This window comes from Nipponia nippon, unplaced genomic scaffold (assembly GCF_047370975.1).
Source record: "Nipponia nippon isolate SJK-2023a ecotype South Korea unplaced genomic scaffold, ASM4737097v1 scaffold_13, whole genome shotgun sequence".
Lineage (NCBI taxonomy): Eukaryota > Metazoa > Chordata > Aves > Pelecaniformes > Threskiornithidae > Nipponia > Nipponia nippon.
The window spans coordinates 1131286-1159202 of record NW_028262324.1 but is presented as its reverse complement, the minus strand read 5'-3'; the positions used below and the strand labels follow the sequence as shown (position 1 = coordinate 1159202).

Below are 27917 nucleotides of genomic sequence, written 5' to 3'. Positions count from 1 at the left end.
ACCGCCGCGCCCGGAACCGCCGCGCCGCCCGGGCGCTTTTCAGGGGGGAGCGGGCGGCGGCGCGGAGCGGCCGAGGCCATGGCGGGCCCGCGGCTGGAGCCGGCGCTGGCCCAGCAGCTCTTCTTCGAGGGCGCCGCGGTGGTGGTGCTGGGCGTGCCCGAGGGCACCGAGTTCGGCATCGACTACAGCAGCTGGGCCGTGGGCCCCCGGTTCCGCGGCGTCAAGATGATCCCGCCGGGCGTCCACTTCCTGCACTGCAGCGCGGCGCGGGCGGCCGGCGGCCGGGAGACGGGGCCGCGCACCGGCTTCTTCCTCAGCCTGCAGCGGCGGGAGGTGCGGGTGCTGCGGTGGGACGCGGGCAGCGAGGCGGTGCGCCCGGCGCCCCCGGCCGCGGGGGAGGCCGAGGCCTTCAGGGAGAACCTGCGGGAGATGGACCCGTTCCTCGGGCCCTACCCCTACGAGAGCCTGAAGAAGTGGGTCTCCCTCACCAGCTTCATCAGCGAAGCGGCGATGAAGAGGCTGCAGCCGGAGAGCGGGCAGATCTGCGCCTTCTCGGAGGTGCTGCCGGAGGCGGCCGGGCGGGACGCCAGGGACCGGGCCGAGCAGCGCCGGCCCCGCTTCGACGCCGAGTGCCGGAGCTACGCCGAGGGCTTGGCGCGGCTGCCCCGCATGAGGCCGAAGGCCGGCACCGAGATCAGGTTCACGGAGCTGCCCAAGCAGATGTACCCCAGCGGTGCTACTCCGGAGGAGATAACCCGGCACAGCATGGACCTCAGCTACGCTCTGGAGAAGGTGATCAGCCAGCACTACGCCAGCCAGCCGCTGGACCTGCTTGGTGAGTACCGCGCGTCGCCCGACAGCCCCCGGCTGCGTTGGGAGAATAAAGTCATTTCTGTGTAAAACGAGAGCCCCGGGATGAAACCCGTGCCTGTCCTGCGGGCCCTGGCGCCCCGAGGCATCTCTGCTCTCGTGAGGCCCTCCCTGCAGCCCTGCGTCCAGCTCTGGGGCCCCCAGCGTAAGGAGGACATGGACCTGTTGGAGCGGGGCCAGAGGAGGCCACGAAGGTGATCAGGGGCTGGAGCAGCTCTGCTGCGAGGACAGGCTGAGAGCTGGGGGTGCTCAGCCTGGAGCAGGGGAGGCTGCGGGCAGACCTTCCAGCAGCCCCCCAGTGCCCGCAGGGGCCTGCAGGAAAGCTGGGGAGGGACTTGTTCCAAGGGCCGGCAGTGACAGGACAAGGGGGAATGGCTTTCAACTGAGAGAGGGCAGGTTCAGGTGAGATACAAGGAAGAAATTCTCCCCCGTGAGGGTGGTGAGGCGCTGGCACAGGTTGCCCAGAGAAGCTGGGGCTGCCCCATCCCTGGCAGTGCTCAGGGCCAGGTTGGACGGGGCTTTGAGCACCCTGGTCTGGTGGAAGGTGTCCCTGCCCACGGCGGGGGGCTGGAACCAGATGGTCTTTAAGGTCCCTTCCAACCCAAACCATTCTGTGATCTCTCTTAATTGCATGACTCGACAGGACAGAAGTTTGTGGAGTTCTGAGCAGCGATAGGGCCTGTTCCAGTCGTGCTGGTGTGGGGACGTGGTGCTCGGTGTCCATAGCTGCCAGCCTGGCCCGTTTGCTGCTCTCGCTCCTGGGTGCTGTGCTTGGAGCCCACATTGCCTCCTGTTAAGGCGAAAGCAGCAATCGCAGGTGGCTGCGGGCTGCATCTCCTGCAAAGGGGGCCTGTTACCTGGCACCAGCCTGGCAGTTTGCCTCTTAAGTGAGCCTCTGAGGATGGAGCTTACGGAGTCCTGGGAGCACTGAATGGGGCTGAACATCGTAATTTTCGGATTGGTGTTCCCGCTCCCGAGGCCCCTCCCTGGCTGGAGCGGTGGCAGCTCTGCTGTGTGCTGCTGGCGACTCTCCGTGGCAGCCCTTGGGGTTTGCCAGCCCTGCTGCAGGAGACCTCCACGGGGAGGGCTGCGGCCCCCGGCCGCGGGGTCTCAATTAACTGCCAGTCTTTTCTGGCAACTTGTGATATGAATCAATATCAAACCTGCAGAGGTCTGGAGTGTGGTTTTGTTTCGTGGCAGGATGGGGGGAGGGTTTGGGAACCCAGCCGAGCTGGAGCCTCGAGGCTGCTGAGGTTTGGAACAAGCCTTTGTTTTTCCCTTCTTCCATTTTTTCTATATTAATGTTGTACAATTTATTCTCTATCAAAATTATCAAAGACAACTCTAGGATATTCAAAGAACGAATTACCTTAGGAAATGGTGACGCCATCATTCTAGCAAAATAGCTGATGAACCCTGGCTCTTAATTCAGCAAGGGAAGAACATCTGTTAATGTACTGCTCGCCTCTCCCGACGTTCCCACAGCCCTGGCGTTCAAGGGCAGCAGCGTTTGCGCTCCTGTGTGGCTCTGGAAACCCGGGCACAGGCGGAGCAAACGGCTGCAGGATAACAGCAATGTCCGACTTCTTATTTGGGTGTCATTTTGAGACACGGGTGACAGTGGAAGTCCTTAGGTGGCTGTTTACTCAGGTTGCCTGTGAAGTCACTCACCAAAGATGATAATTACAGTTAGAGGTGGACCTGCCTGATTGCGCTTTGCTTTTTCTCCAGCTGAAGAGCAGAGCATTAGGAAATAGTCAGTGTTTGGAGTATTGATTGCTATTAGCAGAATCGCTGGAAGGGCCGAATGCATGTGCCAAAGGCAAACCCAGAGTTTTATGCAATCGTTTACAGAGATTTTGAGAGGACGCGTACCTTGGATATGTTTTTAATCTTACGTGTGTTTTGTTTTGTTTTCCTTTGCTGAATATGCGCAGCTGAGTTGCAGTTTGCTTTCATCTGCTTCCTGATCGGGAATGTATATGATGCATTTGAGCACTGGAAAAGGCTCTTAAACATCCTGTGCCGATCTGAAACTGCCATAGGGAAGTATCAAGACCTTTACATCAATCTCATTTCTGTGCTGTATCACCAGCTCGGTGAAATCCCAGCTGATTTTTTTGTGGACATTGTCTCCCAGGACAACTTCCTAACCAGCACCTTACAGGTACATTTGCGGCGCTCTCTTGAAAAACGGGAGTGGGAGGGGAGGGCATCCAGGACACTAGGGCAAATTCGGGGAGAAGCTGCAAAAGGAATTAAGCTACTGTTGAGCTGCGGGGAGATAGTGAGCCTATCGAAGCACATGCATATTTTCTTTTACTTCTTCCCTGTGTTAATTACAAAGAAATGCCGTTTGCTTGTCATCTCGGAGTTTGAGCTGCTCAAGCTACGCTTAGAAGAGTCTAATGCAGTATGAAATGGAGTTAGTCCGCCTGCAGAGAGGCCAGCAAAGTGAGGCAACGAGAGGAAAGGCTAATGACGATGGCTGCGACAGAGAACGGGGACTGTGTCTTTTTTATAACGTTTTCCTTGCAAGTAGTGCTGGAAGTAACCTGCTACGCTGATGTGGTTTTAAGAGATCTGGAGTGGTGCGTCTAACGTGACCGGACTGTACCAGCGTACTTTTTTTCTAAAAATTTTTAAGGCCTTCGACTACGTTAAGCTGAACAGCTCTGAGAGAGGCTGAGCAAGTGCAAGATGATGTCTGTTTGTTTATTTTTTTTTTGTTTTCCAAATGCCACTCATTCTTTTAAAAAGAAAAAAACCACCTTTGGCATAAAAGACTGATGATGATGATTTTTGGTCAGCTTGAATGGTATGCCTAGTATGCAGGGAAGTTGCAGTGAAACCTTGTTCAGCGTAGGGCATTGATAGTATTTAAGAAGCTTTTCCATCCCTCTTAGCCTTAAGCAAAGCTGCAGATTTCCTATAATCAAGTTCTTATCCAGAGGGAATTTATGGTTAGTCCAAAATGCAGAAAACACTGCGTCTACTGAGACAGGCATGGGCAAATCTGTAATTCCGCACGAGTAAAACCAGTCACTCCCACTGATTGTATCCATGCTAACAGCTCAGCAAACAGACTGAGCAAAACTTGGTTTAAAAAAAAAAAAAAGAAGGAAAAAAAGCCCAGACCAGATACACTGGTGAAGCTCAGCAAAGGAAACTTAATCCCAGCAGAAACAGTAGTAAGTTATGTTGCAGGTGCTCGATGCGAATTGGTGGTGCCCTCCCCTTTCTCAGGGAGAGGTTGCATTTCTCTGCTTGTAACGCCAAGCTCTTGCTCTGGATTTGGGGAGAGGGGAGGTGTTTGGTTTTAATTTGCTGGGCAAAATGTTATGGGAAGCATTGCTTTAATCAAGTGACTTTCTTCACTTTTTCAGAATTTGGATTCATAAAAGTCTCGATTTTTAAATTTTTTTTGTTGGTGGTGTTTTCCTATCCCGTTACAGGACTGGAAAACCTAGCTCTATTTGCAGCACGCTCACAGAGCGACACTTTGCGCTGTCACTTTACAGCAGTACAAAGAATGCGTCAGCCAGCCGTTCTGTCCATCTGATGGGAATTTTGGAAGCTCCCTGTCTTGCTGGTTATCTTTCCTTTTTGGACACCTGAGACTTGTACGCCCTTGGGTTTCATCAGTCTGTGTTTTTTACTTAAGCAGAGGAAGGTGATGCCTTTAGGTGGCTGTGCTGGCTTCAGCGATCACTGCTAAGCCCTAGCAGGAGTCACCACATTCCTGGTAACAAAGAGAAAATTGGCCTTACGGTTGAACCGAGCCTCTCCTTGCTAAAAGTTCTCCACTGCTCAGCTCCTGTGGGATTTCCCTGATGCGCTGAAATAGTGCCCGGGAGCCTCTGGGGCTTGCCTTCCCCAGTCACTTTACGTACGCAGCCGTCGGAATTAACAATCTTAACTGGATGTGGGCAGGTGGATCGGAAGTGCAAAATGGTCTGTGTCGGGGGAGTGCATTATCTGCCTTAGCTTTTGCTCAGCTTTGAATGCAGCAACTTTCTTTTTGGAGTTTGATCTAAGGCAAGAAGAGTACAGCATAACCTCTGCTGAATATGCAGCCCTAACAATGTTTAAAGAACAAAAATATTGGTGAAATAACTAATTTAATGTGCAGTTCATTGAGGAGAAGTGGGAAGTATAATCTTCTCTTTTTTTTTTTTTTTTTAATAGCAGTCTTGCTGTGTAAGAGCTTTTTGTTATAAAGAGGCAGTTTCATGGTAGAATGAACAAGGAGAAGGCAAATGATGATAAACAAAGCATCAAACTTTGCTGTTCGTTGTCAGTGTTTTATCCAGCTGTCAGTAGGTCTCTCCCAAATAAGAGCCTGCTTTTTCCCCAGGGGCCTTTCCCTTCACTGCCATCGTGCAATGATTTTTTTCTCTGTCTTTGAAATATGAGTTTCTTCCTATGGAAACGAATTCTGGATCACGAGTTCAGAAGAGGAGCAGAAGCAGGCTGATGAGGGAGCGGCTCCGAGGCTAAATGCCCTGTTTAACCGTACCCGGGTGCTTTAACTCTCAAAGTGCTAACAGAAGCTGTGAATTTGTGAAAAGCAAATAGATTTGTGTGTGTTCGGGTGATGGAGGGGAGCCGCCCTTAGAGGTCAGTCTGGATTTCAGTGCCCTGTGCTCAAGGGAATGGCTATGCTGGGATAACTGGACTTTTTCCAGAGAGCTCCCATTCCTCTCTTACCTTCAAGGTAATTTTTTTACGTTTCCCCTGTATCGTATCCTCAGGTGTTGGTGATACCATATTGCAAAAGTACGTTGGGGGATCTCCTGGTCCATCCAGCCATGAAAGAGATGGGTATAGTTACCTGTTGGCCCTTTTGACACATGCTGTAGAATTGGCTACGTGGCAAATGAAACCTGGTCGTCCTCTTGGCTTTGGGGTTTTGGGTTTGGTTTTTTCCTTCTGCTCAGATATTTTTCTTTGCTCACACTTAAGCATATTTCAGGATTCCATAGTACGTATTTAATTACATATATCCTCCCGCTTGAAGCGAAGTTATTACCTTAGTGCAAATATTTCTAACGCTGAGGACCCAGTGGAGTGAAGGCAGGGTGTCTGTCCTGGCTGTGGGACGAGAGGAGACGTGTAGGCTTTGTTCAGGTACCCCCAAAGCTGGAGTGCTTTCCAGGGTGGTAGATCCCGTACCAGTGGCCTAACCTGCAACTTTTCCTGGTGCACCCTGTTGATGATGTCTTTGTAGGAAAGAAATGGGTGCTTACTGACCTCTGCTCTGTTCTTTTAGGTGTTTTTTTCCTACACGTGCAGTGCTGCTGTTGATGGGACCCTAAGGAAAAAGGCTGAAAAATTCAAGGCTCACCTAACGAAGAAATTTAAATGGGACTTCGAGGCAGAGCCTGATGACTGCGCTCCTGTGGTGGTGGAGCTTCCTGAGGGCGTGCAGGTGGACTAAGCAAAACGCTCGCTTAGAAACAGCTTTTTAAAATAACTCTTTCTCCACATCTTCTCCAACCGTGCCAGCTTCCTAAGGTCTGTTGCTGAAGCTGACTCCTCCTGCTGCTGTGGAGGCAGGTGTGGAAAACCCAGGAGGATTCCTAACTTTGAGAGGAGACCAGAATTATTGGAGGAGTTTGAGTATTGTCACGTGGCTACTTCAGACACCTCGTTTTTTCCCCTAGCTCTTCTGCAGCACCTCCTCGTTCGGTATTCAGCTGACCTCCAGATTCCCGGTCCCTTCCGTCCCGCTGCGCTGGAGGTGACGCCCTGTTTGGAGAGCGTCGGTGGTTTACATGTGAAGCCTTTGCTGCTCCGATGCGTTGCCTCCTGAGTGAGGAGCGTAAGCCCACGTGACTGGTCGTTGCGGCTTTTGACAGCCTGAACCCAGGCTGTGCACGGAGTTTCTGCTCCTCCTAGGCGTGCATCCCAGGGATGTAACCACGACTGTTGCAAAACTGCGTTGGGTGCTTATGCTGCTTACTGTGATTTATTGCAGTGATCTGTTGTGGAGGCGGACTGAAAGCCACAGCAAAATTCCTCCCATTTCATACCCCTAATACTGAGGTATCTTACTCCTCCCATTCCCTTAAAGCCTTTTGTATTTACTGCTGACGCTCTGCTTAGCCTGATGTAAAAGAAAGTTAACAGTTTGGTAACAAGAAATAGAGTTACTGGACAGTAGTCACCCAGGGCTTGAAGAGAGCCAGCGTGAGATAAAAGGTCGGGCTTCCACATGAACTGGATCCTCTGTTTTGTTGTAATTGGAAATCTTGCATATTTTCACTGGTGACAGCCTCTTCTTGCTCCCCATTTCCCACAGGCAGGCTGTGAGAAAACTTGTGGTGCTTGTTCCGAGCTGCACAGGGACTTAGGCCTCCCGCTCGCTTGTTACTTTCTCAGCTGTTAGACTCCTTCGGGAATTTTTCTGTGTGCACGTCTAACGAGATAACACTGGTTTTGTTAGTCTTTTATAGTTCAAAATAAATCTCAAGAGAGCCTTGCCTACGGAACGCATCTGTACGAATAGTTTGTTATTTAGCCAAAGCTCGTGGCACGGTGACACTGCCCTCTCTTTCTCAACGGGATGTCCGGTGTCCCCAGAAGCAACACCACGATGGTATCTGTGACATCCAAGCACAACTCATAGCAGAACGGTGGATGGCGCGGCACAAAGCGCAGCCTGTTCTGGGAAGGAGGTATGTGATGAGGTGCTTCCAGATAATCAGGAACTTCCCGCAGGAATCGGCTGTCAGCAGCCCTCCTCTGCGGCTCGGTGCTGCTTCCTCCCTTTCCTCGAGGGCTCCGCGCTCCGTCACTCTGGTGTCGTGGTTTGTCCATTTTAAATGCGCTCCATGTTGACCACAGGCCCTTAGGGCAGCTTACTCCCATTTGGCAAGTGCTTTGCTCTTAAATCTTTCTTTCCATGCTTTCTTGTCCGTAACACCCTTGAGATCTGTGCAGTAGGTTGTGCTCTCCTCCCGTCCTCTTTGCTTGTATCCCCGGGCGATGCTGTCTTTGCAGTTGCCAGCTGGACAAAGCGTTTGTAATGAATGGTCTCAGCTTTGATGAAAGACGCCTTTTCGGTTTGTCGGCTCTTTGCACCAAGCCGATGAGTGGTTCTGTTGCTTTGGAGCAGAACACCAGTCACGGACGTAAGCAGTAAGTAGCGAAGGCAGCACGGAGCCTGGGGACCTGCCTGTCTGGGAGGGAGAGAGGAGCCGTGCTGCGTGGCTGCAGCCCAGGCTGGCCGGGCAATCCTCCCACTCCTTCGATGGATGCGTGAATTTGAGTGCGTCTTCGTTAAATCTCAAAACCAGGAACTGAAAACTGACATCCAAAGGGTGCAATAGTCAGGTTCCCATGATGAAATACACTTCTAGCAACTGAGAAAAGAGAATGTAACTGTCCTTCCATTGTGCTTTTTTTTTCTTTTTGCAAGGTTGTAGTAGGGAGAGGTGGTATCTCTTGTTAGACCCCCAAAATAGGTGGGGAAGAGAGAGGCCTTTGGGGACACAGTCCCTTTGTTAGATGTGAAACAGAAGCAACAACCTGTCAGCTAAATTCAGCTCCATTAAATGACTCAACTGCACGCTTTGAGGGAAAAGGGAAGCTGGCAGATGTGAAGCAACTGTGTGTCGGATGTTTGCAAGGGGGGTTATACATTTGGGAGGGAAAAGAGTGCTGTTACTCCTGTTGAAGCCAGCAGGAGGGTGTAAGAGGAAGGTGGTAACATGTAATAGAAGGAATATTTTCCTGCCCTAGGCCAGCTATGGCTACGATAACACTGCCCCTTCTTCCAGCTAAGATGAATATAATGGTCTGAAAGCAAAAGAGAGATTGTGCGTGTGTGTGTGTGTGTGTAAATACGCATTACTGCAAGCTACTGAAGTGTAATATCTGATGTGTTTGCAACACTGGTTCAGCAATGAATTGGGGTCAGGACAAGCAGCTTTCGGTGCGTTGTGAAGTGGCACTGAAGCATGAGGTACATCGGCCTCCCGCTTGTGCGGAGCGTTGTCCAGCTGCCAGAGTCGTGCAAGTGAGGCAAATGGGCGTCGTTCCTGTCCTGCGGCATGTGCTTTCACTGCAAACTGCGTTGGAGCACGGGCCCTGCTTAGACCTCGGTGAGGCTGATCGCTTGTGGATCAGCAGCGGCGTGAGCTGACCACCGGGCGCCCCCGACGATGCCCTGCCCGCTGCATTTACCCTGCAAAGCCCACCATGAGCCTATTCAGCCCCGAGTGCTGCTATTCCAGTTTCCACTTTCCCATAGGCTCAGTAGCGTTGGCCGAACCAGGGTTCCGAGACTCAGTGATATTCATCTTGTGTGGGGCCTCCACGCTGTCCTGCACCACACCGAAGAGAGTCGCTTCTCGTGTCATCCACCCTGCGACCGCGAAGCTGCGGAGTGTGCCGCCCGAGGCTGCAGAAAGCTGCCTGCCCGTCCCAGGGCTGTAGCCTGTCCTTTTTTTACTGGGAAGAGAAACGGCACGTCGTGCTCTGCCAGTTCACGCGGCTTCCTTTGCCGTTTCCACCACCTCCCCAGCTGCCAAAAAAGCAGGCAGACCGCGTCTGTCTGTTTTCAGGTGGCTTCTGCCAATGCCTCCATCGTGTCACTGGTGAGCATCCACCGTGTGGTTCTGCAGCTCAGATTGGTTGTGTGTGGCAGCGGTCTCCCAACGCTTCACCCCCCGTGACAGCAACACCTGCAGGCCCTGGGCAGCACCAAGCTCGTGCAGCGTTAGATGCTGCCCGGCCCCGTGGAGGTGTTCTTGTCCCACAGCTCTGGTCCTCCAAAAGCAAAGGAAGGATGACGGGGAGGTGGGGACGCTGTAGGAAGCCATCGGGGGCTCTGTGGAGCTTGTTAGTGCTGTGGTTTTCAACCTGAAGTGAGCTCAGGGTTAATTATTGTTTGAACCAGCAACTCTTCCTTGGTACTCTCACTTTTACTGCTTAACGGTAAGTTGAATTTTTGGTTGTTTGCTTGATGTTTTCGTGGGGTAACCCTAGCCTTTCTGCGTGCATCCTGTTTCAGTTCAAGTCTTTTGCTATTTTTATGAGGCTTTTCTGGTGTTTGTTAGTATTGTAGCCTTATTTTTCTCATCCAGAAATAGCAAACAATAGATATCCCTTTGCCATTTGTGCCTCTAGCAACTACCAGGAGCGAGACGATTGTTCAGGGTCTCCTAGACGTACCCCAGCGTTGTTTGGTGCAAGGTTGTTTCTGCTCCGCTTTGGCAGCTGGGCGTAGGCTATGCCAGCCGCCGCAGATGGAGCGGCTGGCACCGGGCTCCTGGAACATGGCAAAAGATGAAAGGGAACATCTTGATCCCTCTCTGGAGAAGGAAATCATCTTCCCCGATATTGCTGTTCGTTGTCCAAGGAAGCTACGACCGCGGCGTACTCTGCAGCCCTGTTACTATAAAAGGGATGTGCAGTGAATGGTCGTTCCTTCCCAATGCGGTCAGCTATTATTTCATAGCTATTTCTGCTCCCCCTCCGAGAACGTGCGGCTCCCGTCCCGCTGCGGGCAGCGGGGCTGCGGGCGGCTGGCAGAGCACGGCTGGGATTTGGCAGCGCAGGAGCCTGTCCCGCAGCGGCGCGGCGAGCGCTGTACAAACCGCAGAGCGGAGCTGGAGCATGGGTGGGAGGATGCTCCGTAAAGCGTGGGCTGTGCCGGAGCCTGTAATTAATGCACAGGAGGCATCGACGCTGCAGGGGCCTCATTAAAAGAACATAAATATGCTGCAAGGCAGCCTTACTACAAATAAACAAACTCCAAATGGGTTAATCAATAGGAGGAAAAATCCATGCACACAGCCTGTCAGAGCCGCGGCTTTGGAGGTGCTGCTCCGGCTCGCTGCCCGCCTCGGCGGGTGCGTTTCAGCTTGCTCGCAGGGCTCGGTGTTCTCGGGAGCAAGGAGCCGCTGTCGGGGCGCAGCAGAAGCGGGGCGCGCGGCTGCAGCCTGGCCAGCGAGGTGCCAGGTCCGCGCCTTCCCCGCTCCCAGCAGAGCTGCGCTCGCGCTCCAGCGGCGCTCGCCCGCCTCGGCGTGAGGGGCTCCGCGGGTTTGAAACAAGAAGGCTGTGCTCCTGCTCAGCGTGGCGTGGCGTGGCTGCAAGCCGAGGCGGCCCCTGCCGGGTCTCAGCGTTGGGCAGGCAAGAGGTGAGAGGGAGAAGGGAACGACGAGAGGGTTAACTTCTCATCTCCTGCAGCCATCGCCAGGGCTGCCAGCGGCCTGGCTGGCAGGCGCTGGGATCAAATGGGATGCTTAGCTGACGTGCAGAGAGTTTTCCCAGACTTCAGACCCCTGAAGCCATAACACTTGAGTGTTTTCCCCCTCTGCGAGGGAGTTTGCTGCTCAGTCGCTACCTTACAGATGCCACGCAAGGCCGACCTGGTAAGAGAAAGGTGCCAGCAACCGGGAGCGCGCCTGCAGCGTCCCTTTGCAATTTACTTATTGTCTCTTTGCCTGTAAAAATTAGGTCTCTCCCCCCCGTAGTCATTAAATGGTTCAGGAAATCAGCTGGTATTTGTGGGGGAGGAGTGGTGAAAAACGCAGGCGCTGAGCAGTGAGCGGGGAGGCGGTGGGCAGGGAGCAGAAGGGAGAGAGCGGCTCTGGCTGCGCTGGCCGCTGGCGCTGCTCAGAGCCCCCGGGCTGGGCTGGGGGCCGGGGGCCAGTGTTTGCCTGGGGCGTGCCCAGGACTGGCCAGAAGGGGAGTTAGTTTTATCCTGGGCTGCAGGTTTCAGCACAGGCGTGTTTAACCACATTTGATTTATTTGTTGATTTTTAAAAGCAAAAGTTGCTTCTCCTCCCCAGCCCTGGCCACTGTGCCTGAATCCATTGGGGTGAGAGGGCAGCATAAAGGTCGGTACTGTGATTTTTATACATTACAGTGAATTTAAACCCTAATACAGATGGCAAGTTTCAAGTTTAAAGGTATTTCTAAAGAAAAAAAGAATTAAAAGGAAATGGTCATTGGTTTATATTCCAAAATCCCTGCTTTGGCCCTCGGCTGGGGAGCAGCGGGAGGCGCGAGGAAGAGGAGGCGGCGTCCAGGCAGGCTGAGCCCGGGGCAGCTGCGGCCTCACAGGAGGCTGCTGAGGTTTGGAAACGAGGGGCGGCGAGGGTGTTACTGGAAAAGACGTTCCCTCTCAGCGCTGAAGTGGGCACGGGTTCGTCCTTGGAGGTATCAGATGTGGCGTGAAACAAGAGCTGTTCCTTTTGGCTGGGCAGAATTTGGGGTTCTTCCACACTTGAGGAGCGAAGAGGCGGGCATGTCAGTTGGGAGGGGATCCCAAGGGACATGGGTTTCCTTGAGGATCGGAGCTGTTTCATCCTGTGGGTTTCTTTCTTTTTAAATGAAGCTATCTTTGTTTAAACAGTGGGAGTTCCTGTTAATTGTTTTTCAGGAGCCTGTGCCGGGTACCCCGAGGTAATTCTGCGGCTGGAGGGTTAGCGGCGGTGCCGGCTGCCTGTGGGACTCCTCCCTTACTGTGAAAGCTGCTCGTACCTTTACTGAACTGGGAAGAAGCTTGTGAGTTCCCGTCCCAGGAACAGTCCTGCTAATGATGGGAGTTTTGACAGCTTCCCCCCCAAAATATCTTTACTTGTGTTCTGGGAGGGAGCGGCGGCTTGCTCTGCCTTTTCTGGGACGGTTCCCGTCAGGAGAGCGCCGCTGGCAGGAGCACAGCCTTCGTCATTGGTCTTAAACAAACTTCACCGTTAAAATTTGTTTGGCTCGAGAAAGCGGCTCCTTCGCAGCGAAGGGGTTTTCAGTGAAGGAGAAGGACCTCTGGGTGGCTCCATCTTCACAGGTTTGGCATTGGATGTTGTCATTTCTGCATGCCTACTACATGAAGAACTTTATTTTCCTGATCCATCCGTATGTTTTAAGCCCTTGGCAGCAGTGAATATTCCTGCCTGCCTAACGCAGCTAGCTGGAGACAGCCTTCCTCCAGCCAGTCCAAGGAATTGCTTGTAGCAGGCGGTTGTCCCTGGGAGTGCTGCCTCATCACCGAGCGCTGGTGACATACCCCGCGTCCGTACTGGCCGTCCCGGCGGGGAAGGTGATGCCGAGGCCCTGCAGTCACGCCTGGGTCTGGAAAGGGGCTGGCTGCTCCAGCACCCACTACTGCCTGCTCCACGGAGCAACCAAAGAGGCTTTGCACCACGTAGTTCTGCAGTAACCTGCATTTCGGGGATGGTTGTTCCCTCCAAGCAGAGTTCCCAGTAACCAGGAGGCAAATTGTTCTTTTAATAAGGTTTGCTGGAGGATTTTATGTAGCTACGTTAGTAAGTATTCACTCCACGCTGCTTGTTCCTTCTCTGTGGAAGTTCTTGTGCCCTTCACGCTGCTGGGAGCTGCTCAAGCAGGTTAAAGGGCGGGTGACCCGAACCTGCGTGCGCTGAGGGGACCCTGAGCCGGGCCGCACTGCCGATGGGGATGGGGCTCTCTAGGGAGACCTGCGGTCAGCGGGCCGGGAGCAGGGCAGCGCCGCAGGGCACGGCACGGCTCCTGCCGCGGGACCGCCTCTTCGCACCCCGCACGCCTGACCGCATCTGTGAGATTCACAGCTCTTGCTGAAGTGAATTCCTGGCGGCCGGGCCGGAGGTGACGGAGCGGGGGCAAGCTGGCAGACCCCGCAGCAGCAGGGCAGAGGAGGCGATTCAGGCAGAAGTGCGGGGTGGCCCCGTGGGCTCAATTCTTCCATTTGTGCTAAGCACGGCCTCTTGTCTGGTGGTATTTTTGTTTTGGTTTTCAAACAGCCTCTTCAGGATTTAAAAAGCATCACTTGAGAGTCTGCTGATCGTTGCTGTGAGCTCTACCGGCTTCCGAGAGCCCTTCCATGTGCAACCCAGCAGGGACCCGTTGAAGACGCCCCCCAGCCGTGGCGCGTGGTCGCTCGGGGCCTCTAACGGCCCCGTTTCGTTAGCAAGAGTTCACCGGGGAGAGCTGTGCGTGTGCATCGCTGCTGGAAGTTCACGCTGCCCAAGTGTGTTCATTTAATGGACTTATTTTCTTAACAAGACCAATAACCAGTGTGATCTAATGTTCCTTCTGGGGCTCTCATTCACTTCGTTCCTCAGCAGAGGCAGGCAGGTCAAGAGCTCTCCTGCATTAGCAAGAAGATCTTCCACCTTCCTTATTATCCACCGTTCCCTGCAAAGATTCTTTTAAATTCCCAAAGAAAATGTTACCTTTGATTTACAGTTTCTTCTCCCTCTTCCTTTGCTTCTTCACTGACAAAACATTTATCGCTGCTTCAAAAGACCAGACGACTTCTCTTGTCGTGTCAGGGGTCCTAGTCCAATTCCCACGCGACTTAACTCCATCAGCCTTCCCATGCTTCAGTACCGAAGGGAAACGGCAGGTTTTGTCTTGTGCCGGCAGTAAGCCAATTTTTTTGCCATGTTCCTCTCGGGTCACCCCTCAGTAAAAGCATCGTTTGGCTGGCTTTGCCGGTGCCACCAGGTAGGGACCCTCGGAGCTGGCTGAGCTTGTGTACGCGACATCGTGGGTGCGTGGGCGCGTGCGGAACTGAGCTGCCAGCGCGTGCGTCGCGCAGCCAGAGTGGAGCGGGCACGGTGCAAGGCAGGTGTAAAGTGCTCCATGGAGTAAGGAGCGAGCGAGACTGAGGCCTGGGGTGTCCTGAGGATGTCTCGGTAAGCGAAGCGCTGTTGCAAAGCAGTGAAATGGGTTGGTTTGGCGTTGTGGCCCTCGTGCGAGCAGAGGGTTGCTGCATCCAACGTGGCTGCTGGAACAGGACCCGTACAGCCCTGACCGCGGTGCCCGTGCCAAAGGCTTGTGTCCGTGGAATTAAGCCAGCGGCATCACGCTTGTTCTGCAGTTAGTGGAGGTGAGGGAAGAGCTGAGGAGCAGGATCTCCGGCTCAGCCGCTGCCTGAGAAGTATATCCCGGCCTTTGCCGATTCTGCTGTGAATCGATGGGAAGATACAGTGGAGGAGAGCTCGGCATGCCTCTCCTGCCTGCCTGACCTGGTTGCTTCCCAAAGGGAATGGGGATGAGCGGGTGGATGAGTGCCCGAGGCACCTGCCCTCGACCACTGGCTGCCTGCATGGTGGGATCTCCGTGGGATCTGCAGGTTTAGGGAGGAGAGCAGTGGTTTGCTCCGAAGACCTTCCCCTGCGTGGGTGGCGGCCTGTGCCATCAGGAGACCAGTCAGCAGTGGGTTTTAGGAGATGGAAGTGTGAATGCTTGCTGGATTTGGCAGGAAGATGCCAGGAACACAGTTTGGGGAGACATTGGAATAAGGTGAGGGGTGCTGCAGGTAGGGTGGATAGCTGACCGTGTGATTTGGGGGAAGCGAGCCAGGTCGTGTCTGGTATGATGAGGATGGAGGAAGACCTCTGCCCTGCCCCGCAGCTCTTCCTCCCTGTGCTGGGCTGGGCCAGGGGTCCAAGCAGCGAAGAGCTCAGCCCCAGGTCTGCGAGTGCTCCTTGGCCCGTGCATGGCTGTGCAGGCAGCTGCCCGCCCGCTGGCTGCGGAGAAGTGCAGGCAGATGGCAGCAGACCCCTCCGAGGGGCACCATCCCTGGGGGCTGGGGACTGCCGGCGGTGCTGGCACTGGTGCCCCTGGCAGGGCCCCGGCAGCAGGACTTCCCTGGGGGGACCTCAGGGGGACCAGACCCAGGGAAAGGTCTCTGCAGCTCACGGTGGGGACGGAGATGCGTGGGTGCCACGGCAGGTCCCAGTTCTACAGCGAGTGACCCGGCCAGCATCTGGCAGTCACTACTGCATGGGTTGGAAGTGTGCTGGTGGGAAGATGACTTGGAGGAGCAGGGTTTGCCCCTGAAGGACAGCAGGATGAGGGGTGCCCGGGAACCTGTGCTGCTGGGTGTGCAGCCCTGCCCAGAGCTAGGGCAGAGCTTCAGGGACATCGCTCTTCCAGCCCCTGCAGCTTGATGTGCCCTGAGCTGCCTGGCTGGGAGTAACCTGTGTGCCGGGAGCAACCTGCCCGAGGCGCAGCACCAGGCACCTCGGCATCCTCCTGAGCTCTGTATCCACTGCAGAGGAGACGGATGCAAAAGCAAGAACACCCCATCTGTCCTGCAGCCTGATGGCTGTGCTGGGGCCGAGGCGTGCAGTCTTCCGTGGGGTGAGCACCTCCCGTTAGCATACGGGGGGCATCGATGCTTCCCTGCGCCCTTCTCTCGGGTGAATCGCCCTTTTGCTGGGTAGCAGAGGCCCCCGCGCAGTGCTCTGCCCGTCAGTTCCCCATGCCGCTGACGTGTGCTATGAAGGCTTCAGGAGATAATCCTTCTCCCTGTGTCCTTCCAAGCAAGGAGAGCTAGTGTGGAGGACAACAGGAGGAGCTTTTCCTTGAGGTCACCTTTCCTGGAACGGTTCTGCTTTCCTCCGATCCTGCCTGGGCAGCATCTGTCAGATTTGCTGTTCTCTCGCAGCAGAGACAGCGCCTGAAGGTGCTCGCTGGAGGAGAGCTGCACTCTCTTGTGATGCTGGTGTTATATTGCGGTGTAAGGCACAGCCTGAGTTGGGTGCTGTCCTCAGCCTGGTCCCCTTCCCGAAGGCCAGCGCAGCTTGTGAACAGCACCTTTCAGCAAGCGCCTTCACAACGTGCTCATCTGCTTATCTGTCCCTGCACCCCGGCGCCAGGCCAGGCAGCATCCAGCACACCGAGGCCTGGCAGAGCGTGAAGGAGATGGTGGCCACCGCTGCCTGGGTAGGAGCGAGGTCCTGCAGAGCCCGGTGAGGGCTGCTCCCCTTGGCGGGCCACAGGTAGATCCGGTGAGCTGGCACCAGCGGCGGTGGGCGCTGGTAGGTGGATGGAGGTCGCAGCTGTCCTGGGGAAGGGTTTTGACGTGGCCCGAGCACGGGGAGTACTGTTTGTCTGTAGCTGGCAAAAAGCTCTGCTTGCATTTTACCCGGGGAAGCTGGGTGGCGTGATCTCAGCTCGCACAGCGGGAGTGCGACAGAACCGGGAGGAGACCCGAGGCTTCTTCGGACATCGTGGCTTCTCCTGCTTCTCCGCCACCATGCGCCCCAGCCAAGGCTGCATCTGGCTATTGGGGCAACGCTGGTACCCGGCTGTCTGCCACAGTGGTGCGGTGGTTGGTAGTGCCGAGATACGCGGCACAGGCATGGTGAGAGCACCCACGTCCACTCAGGACAGCGGTGGCATCGGGGGTGCAGATGGGAGCAGCCTGTGGCCGAGGGGGGAGGCTGGGTGGTCGAGCCCTGGCCCCTCAGTGGCCCATCAGTCCCAGGAGGAGCTCCCAGCCCTGGCTGCGTGTCGTGCTGCCGTCCGTGCCTGCCTGCCCGGCGCGGCAGGGGGAACGGTGAGTGTCCCCTTCCCACGGGTAGCAGCCCCAGGTGCAGGGGAGCTGAGGAGCAGCTAATTGCTGTGCTCCATAAGAAGAAACAAAGAAAAAGGACTTCTGCAAAGAATATAATCTCCTGGGGAAGAAATTGCTGCTCTGCTCCACCCACACCGTGCATGAGTGGCCTTCGTGCACTGACTCATCCCTTCCTTTCCAGTGGCCGTGGGCAGGGCTGAGCCCGCGGCTGGGGGTGCTCTGCTGGCCTTTCCACGTGGGGCAGGGCCACAGCTGTCCTCCGTGGGGCCTCCAAGGGACCTCAGTGCTTGGGGGATTTCAGCTCGGGGTGGCGGTGGCCCTCCAGGAGCACCTGGCCATCCAACCCACATGGCCCTGCCAGCGCTTCCCCCTCGCTCTGTGCTGTCCGTCTGTCTGTCTCCCGCTCAGCCCGCACATCCTTGTGATCCCAGGGGACCCAACGGGGGTCAGCGTCCATGCACCCGCTCTGCAGTGGCAGGGCTGGGGGTGGTGATGGGGTGATGTTTGGGGGTGGTGGGGGTGTGCCTGTGTCTCAGGTACAGCAGCCACCGCTGAACACCCTCCCTGAGAAACCAGAGGTGTGGAGGAGAGGTGGGACCTGGGCAGCCTCCAGAGAGCTGCTGGGAAGTGCTGATGACCTTGAAAGCATCCTTCCACCCCGCACCTGATTCGCTTGTGAAGCAGTTTCTCACAGGGTGTTGTAAAGACCAGAACTACGAAAAGGTATCTGAAAGAGAACTGGGCAAATATCTGCAACCTCCGGCTGAGGAAACGCCCCAGATGTGGCTGGCTGGGGAGAGTGTAACATCTGTCTCGTCCCCATGCCGCGGGCCCTGGTGGAGAGGAGTCTGGGGGCTTTGCAGGTGACAGTGAGGAGTCATTGTCCCTGCTAGGTGTGCTCGTGGCGGCTGGTGGAACAGGAGGGCTGTTTCTCAAAGGTGGCTTGCCTGCTATGGACTAAGCAGGTTCTTCTAGATGCCTCAGTCCCGCACAATGTCTTGTCTTCCCTCTTTGCATTGTCTGCTTCTTAATCATCTCTTGATGTCCTTCCCCACAGACACCTGCGTGAAGCATCTGCAGACACGGCGCGGAGGCTGGAGGCTGACTCGTGGCTGAAGGGCTTGTGCTCCCAGTGCGGCACTGGGCACTGACTCGGGGATTCGGGGTGAGTGGTGGAGAACAAGCTGTGGCTCTCGGCGCCGTCCCTCCCCGCTCAGCGCTGACGCGGCCCATGAGAGGCTGCTCCTCCTCAACCGTGAAGTCCTGGCTGTCTGTGCCTCCGTTCTTCTGGCAGGTCAAGCAAGGAGGGAGCTCCCCAGCCCTGATGTGGGGCAGGGTGGCCCCGTGTGGTCAGGGGGCCAGTGGGGTGGCCCTGCGGTGTTTTGCTCTCCAAATAGCCTGTCCTGGCTCTGGCCCCTCGCAGGTGTCCATCAGGGACGCTGTCACAGCCATGGTGGGAAGGGGAAGGAGCCGAGTTCCCTGCGGTGCTCCCCACTGCTCGGCCAGCTCGGCAGCACAGCCCCGGTAGCCTGGGATGGGGCTCTGCGGCGGCGCGTGGGACACACAGCAGAGGAGCAGCCCCAGCAGCTCACCTGGAGCTGCTAACCGCAGTAAATCTGCGTTTGTGGCTTGAGAGCGAAGGCTCGAAGTGGCCAGTCCAGACGCCCGTCCGCACGCATGCGTGGTGCTGTGCAGGGTGTTGGAAAGCACGCGGCAGTTGACAGATAAGAGTGAGTTTTGCTTTGCTCGTTGCAACACAATTTGTCTGCCTTGTACCGAACGAAGCACTGAGCTGCACGGAGCTGCCTCCTGATGAGGACACCAGAAAATCAGGTGCATGGCTTGATAATGTTATGATGATACAATTTGGGCTCATACAAGCAGTAACAAGAGACAGGAGCAGAATCCAAGGAGCTGAGCATCGCACGAGAAAAGAACTGGAGAGAGATGTGGGAAGGAGATAGGGAAGGGTAGATCTAGGCTGCGATAGGGTTGTTGCCTCTAGCTTAGGGCTAGGGATCTCCCCATCCTGGGGAGAGGATGGGTGGGCAGGAGGTGGCCCTTTCCCTTTCCCTCCCCTGGCAGAGGGATCCTGCCTTTGGCCACTCTGTCGGGCGCGCAGGAAGGCGGCGGTGTCGGTTTGCCCCTCCTGTCTGAAGTCGGCTCTCTGTCGGCAGGGAGGGGTCGGCTCCCCGTGCCAGGCTGTTCTCAGTTTTGCTTTGAGTTTTATTTTCTTAATAGAATAAAACATTCCGACATGCAGCCGCCGATTCTGCGCGCAGGCTGCCGGTGCTCAGGGGGAGGCTGGCTGACAGCGCAGAAAGCATCACTGGGGGATGCTTCATGTAAATGCATAATATGCATAATTTACCAAGATGTTAATATTAATGATCAACCTAGCCTAACCCCTTGTAAAAACAATCAGCAACAAAACTGCTCCTGCAGCTGGGTGGAGGTCTCATTTCTCCGCCGGCAGCAGCGGGGCTTTCTTCCTGCTTCCGTCTGGCGCTCGCTGGGGTCCCCAGTTCCTCCCTCGGCACCGGGCAAGGGACGAAAGGCAGCTTTAGCAGCTCCTTGCTGCTCTCCGGGGCCACGCAGGAGCTCGTCCTGTGCCTCGGAAGCTCAGCGCAGCCTCAGGACTCCTCGCCCTACCTTTCCTTCCAGACACAGGGTAGATTTTCACAGAAGCGGCTTTGTGACTACGTTTCTTTTTTTCTTTTTTTCCCCCCTCCATCTTGGGCCCAGCTTATCCTGATGCCTCTTTTCTGCGCTGCTGCTGTTTAGCAGCTGTATATAACTTTATAGTCACTGTTCAGATTATCTCAGCTGGCACAATATGGTGTACGAGTCAATGGTGTGGCAGGAGGAGTAGGTTGATGTCTCCTGTAGTGAACCTCCATTCCCACCTTCAGCTCCGTTCAGACCTTTGTGGGTTGCTGCCCTGAGTCCAGCCCAAAGGAGCTGCTCCCAAGGAAGGGGAGCCCAGGTCTGACCCCCGAGCCGGTGGCTGTGCCACCAAGGGGACGATACCCTTTTGGAAATCGCTTCAAGTTGTGACCACTTCTGGAGGCAAAAACATCTGAGAACTTCTCTGAGAGCATCTCTAGGGAGCCTTGTGCACTGAATAGCCACAGCCTCCTGAGCTGACCTCCCTGCCTCTGCCTGTTGAGCAGCACCCCCGTGTTTTGGACACATTCCCCCAGTTCTGGCTCCCTCATCCCCAGTGATGTGGGCTCCCAGCAGCCTGGGAGAAGACGTCTTAAGCTGTGGCACCATCACAGTTCAGGAGAGGTTGGCAGTGTGGAAGGAGATGGATGGGAGGGAGGGATTGAGGCAAGAGTGCTGCACCAGCATCTTTCCAGCCTGCCCTCACACCAAGGAGGCAGGAGGCCGGCCCAGACGGATGCTCAGATGCCTCTTCCAACATGTTTACATACCTGCACGTAAGCTGGCAGGAAGGCACGGAGAGGGCTCTGCAGTGCCTGAGGCTGGGCGTTAGCAGGTCCCTGTGCGCGGAGCGACGTTTGGCCTCCATCAGAGGGATTCCAGGTGAAGCAGTCGTGTCCCCTCAGCACCCCTGCTCTGCCCTCCCCTGTCCTTTCCTCTCTGCAGACACCTTGGCCTTTTTTACTAGAAACTCTTGAATTGTTTAAACCTGAGTAAGCCTTCCAGTTTGGGGTTGGAATGCAGGAACTGCCGCCACCTTTAATGGCTGCACTTGAGCAACCTTTCCTCCCAGAAAATGGGAGACTGAATGGAGAGCATCAACCCATAATGCAGCCTTCCTTTCTTCTGCCGATGCTCGGTCGCTAGTGAGGAGGGACGCTCTCAGCTCCTGCCAACCAAGCGATGCGCTACCGTTAAAGCTGTGAAGCAGCAAAATCCCTAAGAATATCTTTGAAGTGCTTTCCAGAGCCTGGAGTGAAATCTCCCAGCTGCAGGGCAAGGCTGAGCCCCACCATGTGCTTGGAGGAGCTCTGCTTCCCCAGCTCTGCGCCAGCAGATGGGACAGCCGGACTCCTCCTCTCCAGGCCCCGACAGCCACGGCCAAAGCCCAGCCGCTTCCCTGGGGCTCGGGGACAGGAGACGTCTCCGGAGGACCCTTGGGAAGTGAGCGGCGAGGTGGCTGTGAGTTGCAGTCGGGTTTGTGTTTCCCTGGCAAAGCTGACCATGCACTTGGGTTTCTCCATTTATCTCCTGATGTTTTGAACCAGGGTGGGGGACACATTTGGACAGTGATGGTCCAACTGGGTGATCTTGCAGAGAACTCTTACCCTTAATTGAGAAAATGAGTGCCACATGCAGGATGCGTATGGGACGTGCTGGGGCCCTGGTGCACATTTCTGGTGGTGTCTGAAACTCCCCGGGTGTCACTGCCACGGCGCAGGGCTGGCAGACTGGCACAGGACCGGGGGCTGTGGCTGCTGGCGGTCTGGCAGGGTGTGCTGGGGTGCCGGGGGGCTGCACCCATCCCTGGCTGAAGCGGCTCGGGGACCCTGACTCAGAGCCATGGGTCTGCGCTCAAACACCCCTGCTCTGCCTCTTTGGGCACAGCCCCGCTGCCCTTCTCCCTGCGCCCCGCAGCTCCCGTTCCCCACACGTCCCTCGCTGTCACGGAGCAGGGCAGGGCAGGAGGGGAGCAGAGATGGGGTCAGCAGGGGACCCCCTTTCTAGCCACTCACTGTGCCACAGCTGAGCGCTGCTGCACGTGGAGGCATTGCCCCTCTGCCTCACGGCCGCATTGCATTGCTCATCTCTCCTCCTCCCTGCTGCTGCCCTCATTTGGCTGCTTTTTGTAGATGAAAAGTGGCCTTTAAAATATAGGACAAGGTCACCCTTCCCTCCCCACGCAGCAATCGCAGCCCCGTGCGGCTGTGCCGTGGCGCTTGGTGACAGCAGCTCTGCAGAGGCACTGCCTGCAGGTGCTGAGGGCTGCCCGCGGGGACGCAGCGCCAGCGATGACGTGTGTGCCCCTCGGTGGGCTGGGCAGCGGCAAGGTGGAAGCTGGGGCTCTGCTCCGATGCCACCTCAGTGCCTGGGCAGGGCGGCACTGGGCTGGTGGCCAGGGGGCTGGAGCTGGCATCCAGCTGTGACACCCCTGCTCCGGAGCTGGCTTCTTCACGACTCGTGTCTCCTACGCCCTCTCCTTCGGCTGTACTGCCGGCTGGCCTTCGTGCCCTGCCCAAGTCCTGCTGCCCACCTTGCAGGAGAGATGCCCGGTCCTGCCTGGGTGTCTCCAGAGCAATGGGACTCGGGTGGGTGGGTTTGCAGTCGCTCCTGGCCCAGGGTCAGCCACTGCGGGGGGAAGCTGGTTTCCACACGAGCAGGAAATGTTCCTCTTGCTCGCCACCGGGCGTGCTTGCTCCTCCTGGCGCTTCCAGTGCCACCGGCAGCTTTATGCCTCTGCGATGTGAGTTGGTGGGAGCAGCCCAGCGAGTGTTGGTAGAGCTGATGTCAGTGTCAGGTGCGCGTGCTCCAATGTCCTTGCAAGGTGCTAGAGTGGGACCCAAGGGTGCCGTCTGGAAGAGGTCATCCAGGTCAGGATGGCCTGAGTCCGTTTTATTGCACCTTTCTGCTCCTTTCATTGCCGCTAGACGTTGTCCTCTGAGCGCCTAAGCCCTCTGCGGTCCAGGCTGTCACCGCTCCAGCCCGACCGAGCCAAGGTGAAGTGTGCAAATGAACTTCCTTGGGCGCAATCCAAGCCTGAAAGTCCTCTGCCCTCCTTCCAAGCATAGAGATATTGCATATAAACAGGCTTGTTATCTCAAGGGGAAACAGGGGTCTCAGGCAAAGCCTCCCAGAAGCAAATGCTGAGCAGCGGCAGCCCTTCCTGATGAGAAGTTTCCTTGTGCCTGTCCCCGCTGGCTTTCCAGGTGGATGCCAGCACTCCCATAGTGCTTTTAGTTAATGGAGAAAGACAGTCCTGATGTCCTGGCCAGCACCGTGTCTGTGCAGTGCCCAGGGCTGTCCAAGCTGCTGCTGACTGTTCTGTTTCTTTGTGCTGCTGCGTGCTGCCAGCATTGAGCTCGCTGGCTGGAGTTCCTGGTGCCCCCAGGAGAGGACAAGCTGCTGCCCCAGGCCTGGGGACCAGCCTTTTCTTGGGGATGCCGCAGCGTGCAGGTGGGGCTGAGCCAGAGGTGGAGGGACGGGAGGCCAAGGGCAGCACTGGCCTGGGCACCGAGCACACTTCTCCACCGAGGTGTTGGCTGGGTGCCTTCTACCTGCAGCCCTTCCATCGCCATCTCTTGGCAAAGAGCTGCTGTTACTGAAGAGAGGAGGCAGGTGGTCAACCCAAAATAACCAGATGGTGCTGCGCCTCTGAATGTAGGACAGGGTGGACCTGTAGCTTGCAGTGGTCTCGAATAGTGTCTGAAGGCCTCCTTTCAGATCTCTGAGCAGAAGTGCAAGGCTCGGATCGATGCCACCAGCTCCTGCCCCAGGAGAGGATCCAAAGGACCACAAGAGCCCTGCGGGTCCACAGTCACGCCTGTGGGTGCCGTGCTGGAGGCGTGCTGGTGCTGCCGCGGGGCGGACTGGGCCCCCTGGAGTCAAGGAGCTACACGTGTCATGGCGGCACAGCAAGCGATGGTTTGCTGTCTGGGCTGAGAGTATTTCTGACCTGATAGCTGAGAGACAGAGTTGCCAGCGCAGCAGACCCTCGTGCAGTGCCCGCACATCGCAGAGCTCGGGGGGCTCCAGCCCTGCTGCTGCTGGGAGAGCAGCCCGCGGGTGCCGATGGCAGCGCCTGCCGGCGGGCAGGGGCCTTCCTCCACGTGCGAGTCGGATTTGCTGTACCAAAAGCACTGGCTGCGCCCAGCCAGGTGTACGTCCCTGTCGGGGGCCCGGGCCTCCGAGTGACACCAGGCAACACACCTGGAAGGCTGGTCGTTCTCCAGCGGGGCCCTCCTATGGCTGTCTCTGGCTGAGACTGGGAGATACGCCCTTTGCGAAGGGTCTGGCTGGGGGGTCACGGGAAAGTCCTAGGGGTGCCTGCCCTTGACAAAGAGGTGCCCAGCTGGTTCTTTGCCTTGAGCATTTCTCAAGGTCCTCTTGGTCCTTTTGGTCCTGCAGCCCAGAGGCATTTCCTATTTATATCTTTCAAAGCCAAGAGCTCTGGATTCAAGATATGTAACTCCGTTAGGATATTTTGTTTATTCGCTATATACTGAGGTGTGACAGGCATCCTTCCACCTTTCCTCTAAGGAGGTAAGCCTGCTAGAAAATGTGCCCATGATTAACTGCTCGTCTGTTCGCTCCCTTAGTGCACAAAGCTGAGTCCTCTTCATTTGCATCCTGATGGGTACTGACAAGCAAAGCCGTGGTCCTGGCTTTGCCCCCCAGCTTGGGCTGCGATTCCAGCTGTGGAAGGGAAATGATTGCCTTGACCCTTTCCTACCCTCCTGCTGCCTGGCTTGATCCATCTGAATTTGGAAATAACAAGCTGGGCGTCACACCAGAGCCCTGGGGGGTATTTGTTACACCGGTGGCTTCCAACCTCGTGAACGTGCAAGGTCTCCGATCCCATTTCGCTCTCAGATCTCAGACTGGTGGCTCTCAGCTCTCAAACTCGTGGTGCCCAGAAAGGTTTGTCTCCTTAGACCCTATCAAACTGGGAGTCTTCCATGCATTAGTCAAAAGAGCAGTCCAGCCCTTCAGACCGGGTTTGGGGTCGTCTCCAAAAGCATCGTGGATGTGCTAGGAACAACCTTGGGGTGCTTATGGGGCCCTAGATAGGGACAGTCTGGTGCTTGACACAGCGCTGATGTGAACTGGCTCTCTTACAGGCTTGAGCCCCTCTGAGAGCCTTAAGCAGCTGGTTGATGCGTTTGGCTCCAGGCTGGGCTGGGCGGCCCTGCAGCACAGAACTGCGGGCAAGGTTCGGCGTGGGGTCCTGCCGCCCCTGGGCTGGAAGCTCTGCCCAGGCCGTCCCGAGGGGGCTGAACAAACCTGCAGCGGGGGTGCAACTGTTGGGTCCCTCGGGCATGCGCTGGCAGAGGCTGCTGCAAGATCATGCTGGGTCTGTGTCCTGTCCAGTTGTACCGGCCTCACCCCCATCTGCCTGGACCGGCCACCTCCGGGTGTCTTCTCCAAGTGCTAGCAAGAGCATTGTGCTGGCTGAACTCTCTGACCCAGACTATCTTGGTTCAGAATAAAACCCAGTGGTATTTGGTTTTAATACCTAGAAAGTATGTTTTGACCGTGCTGAGTCATTTACACAACATACCCACAACTGCTTGATGTTTTCTCTGCTCTCTCATAAGCACAAACGCCACGTGGCTCGCAACAGCTCGTTCTTTGTGCTGACAAGTCAAGTGAAGAAGACCCAGTGGAGAGGAACTCTTCCCCGCTCCCTCCACCAGGGAGTCTGCGAAAGAGCTCCGCTCTGAAGTTCAGGCACCATCAGCCTTTATTAAACATCATTAAACTTGTCCCAGCAGACTGGCAACATGAAAATTTCATGTGGCTTTTAGTAAGGCTGGGTGGAGCCTTTTAAACATCTACATCTTGAGAAAGACGCAGGAAGAAATCTGTGCCAGGCTAGGCCATCAGGAAGGAGTGCATCGAAACCACACCAGCGTGGTTCCAGGGTGGGAGGTGACCTGTAGCGGCCCTCCGATGACTCTGTCAAAACCACGCTTATTTTTTAAGCCTTTATCGGATTTGGGAGCAGCGATTATAGGAAGTAGCTGCTTGTTGCAGAAGATCTTAGAAACTCGAACCCAAGATGACCCTTTTATTCCTGTACCTGCGAGGGTAGGGAACGAATGAAGAGTTTGAAGGAGTCTTGATGTCCCGGCCCCACTGCTGCTCACAGCGACAGTTGGAAGTAGGAACGAGCCATGGCAGACACTGGCTGCAGCCTGCTGCAAGTCGGTCACTATGGGCAGCATCGAAGAAACTGGTCCCTCTGCATCAGTCTGTCCGTAACCCTCAGTTCAGTGAATCTGGAAAGACCGAAACTTGCAGCAGAGCAGAGTTTTTGTTGCACGGGCCAGCCATGGTCTGTAAGGCTTGCTTCGGTGAGAGGTCAAGAGCTGAGAGGCTGCGGGATCTGGCCAAACTCCGCTTTGATTTCACAGCTCCCACTGGCACTGCCAGCCCCTCTTTCTTGGAGAAAGAGCCAAAAGCTGCCATTCTTCAAAGCCATTAGCCTCGTGCAAAACACCCGAACACAGGAACGTTCTCATTACTCCTTGGGTAGGAAGGGTTTACATCCAGCAAGCGGATGCCCACAGTCGGCGATGCGATGCTGTAGGGCAGCAGGACCACCATGGCACAAGTGGCAACGCTGTGAACTAAACCCAGTACAGTCATGGGGGAGATGGATGGGCTGAACGACAGCCTGGGAGGAGGGCAGACCGGCACGGCGTGGACACAGGTAGGGAAACCTGGCACGGGCTGTGTCCAGGACCACCTTGGCCCTGGCGGCCTGGATGAAGGCGGTTCTGCAGCTGCTCCATTCACTGCCACCTCCTGCTCTCCAAGGCCTCCCTAATTTTGTGAGGGCGTGCTGGCTTGGCATTTGCCTCAGCTCCTGGTAGGTCCGTGGGGTTCATTCCCTCCCCATTTGCACCATGCTTTTTGGCCTTGTTTCCTATCAGAGCTGTGATGTACTGGGCTCTCTCCCAGGACGTGGCAGGGTTGGACAGAGGCACCTGGAGAAGAGAAGCGGTCTGGCCCCCAGTGGCCTGTGGCAAATGGCCCGAGTGGCCGGTACCCCCAGGCAGGGGGGGGTCTGCTTTTCGTCCTCCTCCAGGGGCTGCTTTGTGCTCGCACTGGCAGACCCCAGCAGGGAGGAGCGAGCACGGCTGGGGACGGTGCCCACGGTGCCTGCGCCCTCCCCACTGAATGCGAGGGCTTTGGGCAGTTCCCCGGCGTGGGAGCCAACTCACCTGTCAGTTTTGCCAAGTGACAGACCTGGAGGTTGAGCCGCAACCCAGCAATAATTAATGTAGCACTTATTTTAATGACTGCCACTAATTGCAAAAGCAGACAACTCAGCACCCGTCTGTCGCTGCAGCCCCGCAGGTGATCCACGACGCCTCATCTCAAGAAGTGAGGAGGGGGAGCAGGACGCCCGGCTTTTCCTGCCCACGAGGTGACACTGGGCCATGCTCCCCTGTAACAGCGAGGGATTACATGAATTTATTATTACTTCTCTGGAGTCCAGCTCTTCGGATGCCACGGGAAGGTCGTTCCACACTGTAGGGCAGCAGCACTTGTGGAAGGCAGCCCGGTGGCAATGGCTCCAGTCTGACCTCTGCACCCTCGGGACCTGCGCCGTCCCGTACCCACAGCCGATCTCCGGCCCTGACACCGGTTTGAGTCCCCCACCTCGCTGGGCTGCTCCCCTGCTTGGGGCACTGGGCCAAAATCCCGGGCTGTGAAACAAATGCTCTGACGCGGGGGCACTCGGGGAGCGACTCAGCATTTCAGGTGCAGAGACGAGCTCTCCTTTAGGGCATGGGAAGCAAGGCCTGCGATCTGCCGAGCACAGTGCCATCGCCAAGGCCTGAGGAAGGAGCCTCGCAGCCGGAGAAGCAGGGAAGAGCCTGGGAAGGAGGAAGGAGGGTCTCTTGCAGCTGGTCCTTCCTTTCACTCCCTCTGACCTCTGTCTCTCTCCTTGCCTGTGGAAAGCTCCCCAAAAGGCAAAAATCATTATTTTGTTTTCCCAACCTGAGCTTTAAGTAAAAAAATAGCTAAATAATTATTCCTGATGCAGCAG

The 27917-nt window shown here is 56.1% G+C and overlaps 1 protein-coding gene across 5 annotated transcripts; it reads left to right on the top strand.

Moving 5' to 3' along the window:
• Window positions 1–41: 41 nt before the first annotated feature.
• On the top strand, window positions 42–27889 carry AAR2 (AAR2 splicing factor). 5 transcript variants are annotated; one of them, XR_015702944.1, is made up of 4 exons: window positions 42–835; window positions 2808–3037; window positions 6143–7550; window positions 24454–27889. XR_015702944.1 is itself a non-coding variant. In XM_009473366.2 (3 exons), exons 1-3 carry the CDS (start codon window positions 79–81, stop codon window positions 6308–6310), a joined length of 1155 nt encoding a protein of 384 aa, XP_009471641.2. In that variant the 5' UTR covers window positions 42–78; the 3' UTR covers window positions 6311–11017. The 5 variants fall into 5 exon arrangements, 2 of the variants coding, with proteins under 2 accessions (XP_009471641.2, XP_087605829.1); XR_015702943.1 differs by lacking the exon at window positions 24454–27889 and adding an exon at window positions 18249–18337; XR_015702945.1 differs by lacking the exon at window positions 24454–27889 and having other exon boundaries at window positions 6143–6918; window positions 7319–11017.
• The last annotated feature ends 28 nt before the right edge of the window (window positions 27890–27917 follow it).

Bases quoted from the DNA above. Each gene is read 5' to 3' on its own strand.
- AAR2 (XM_009473366.2), top strand. From the start codon at position 79: ATGGCGGGCCCGCGGCTGGAGCCGGCGCTGGCCCAGCAGCTCTTCTTC. The intron at 836-2,807 runs GTGAGTACCGCG...GAATATGCGCAG, and splicing joins CCAGCCGCTGGACCTGCTTG to CTGAGTTGCAGTTTGCTTTC. The intron at 3,038-6,142 runs GTACATTTGCGG...CTGTTCTTTTAG, and splicing joins TCCTAACCAGCACCTTACAG to GTGTTTTTTTCCTACACGTG.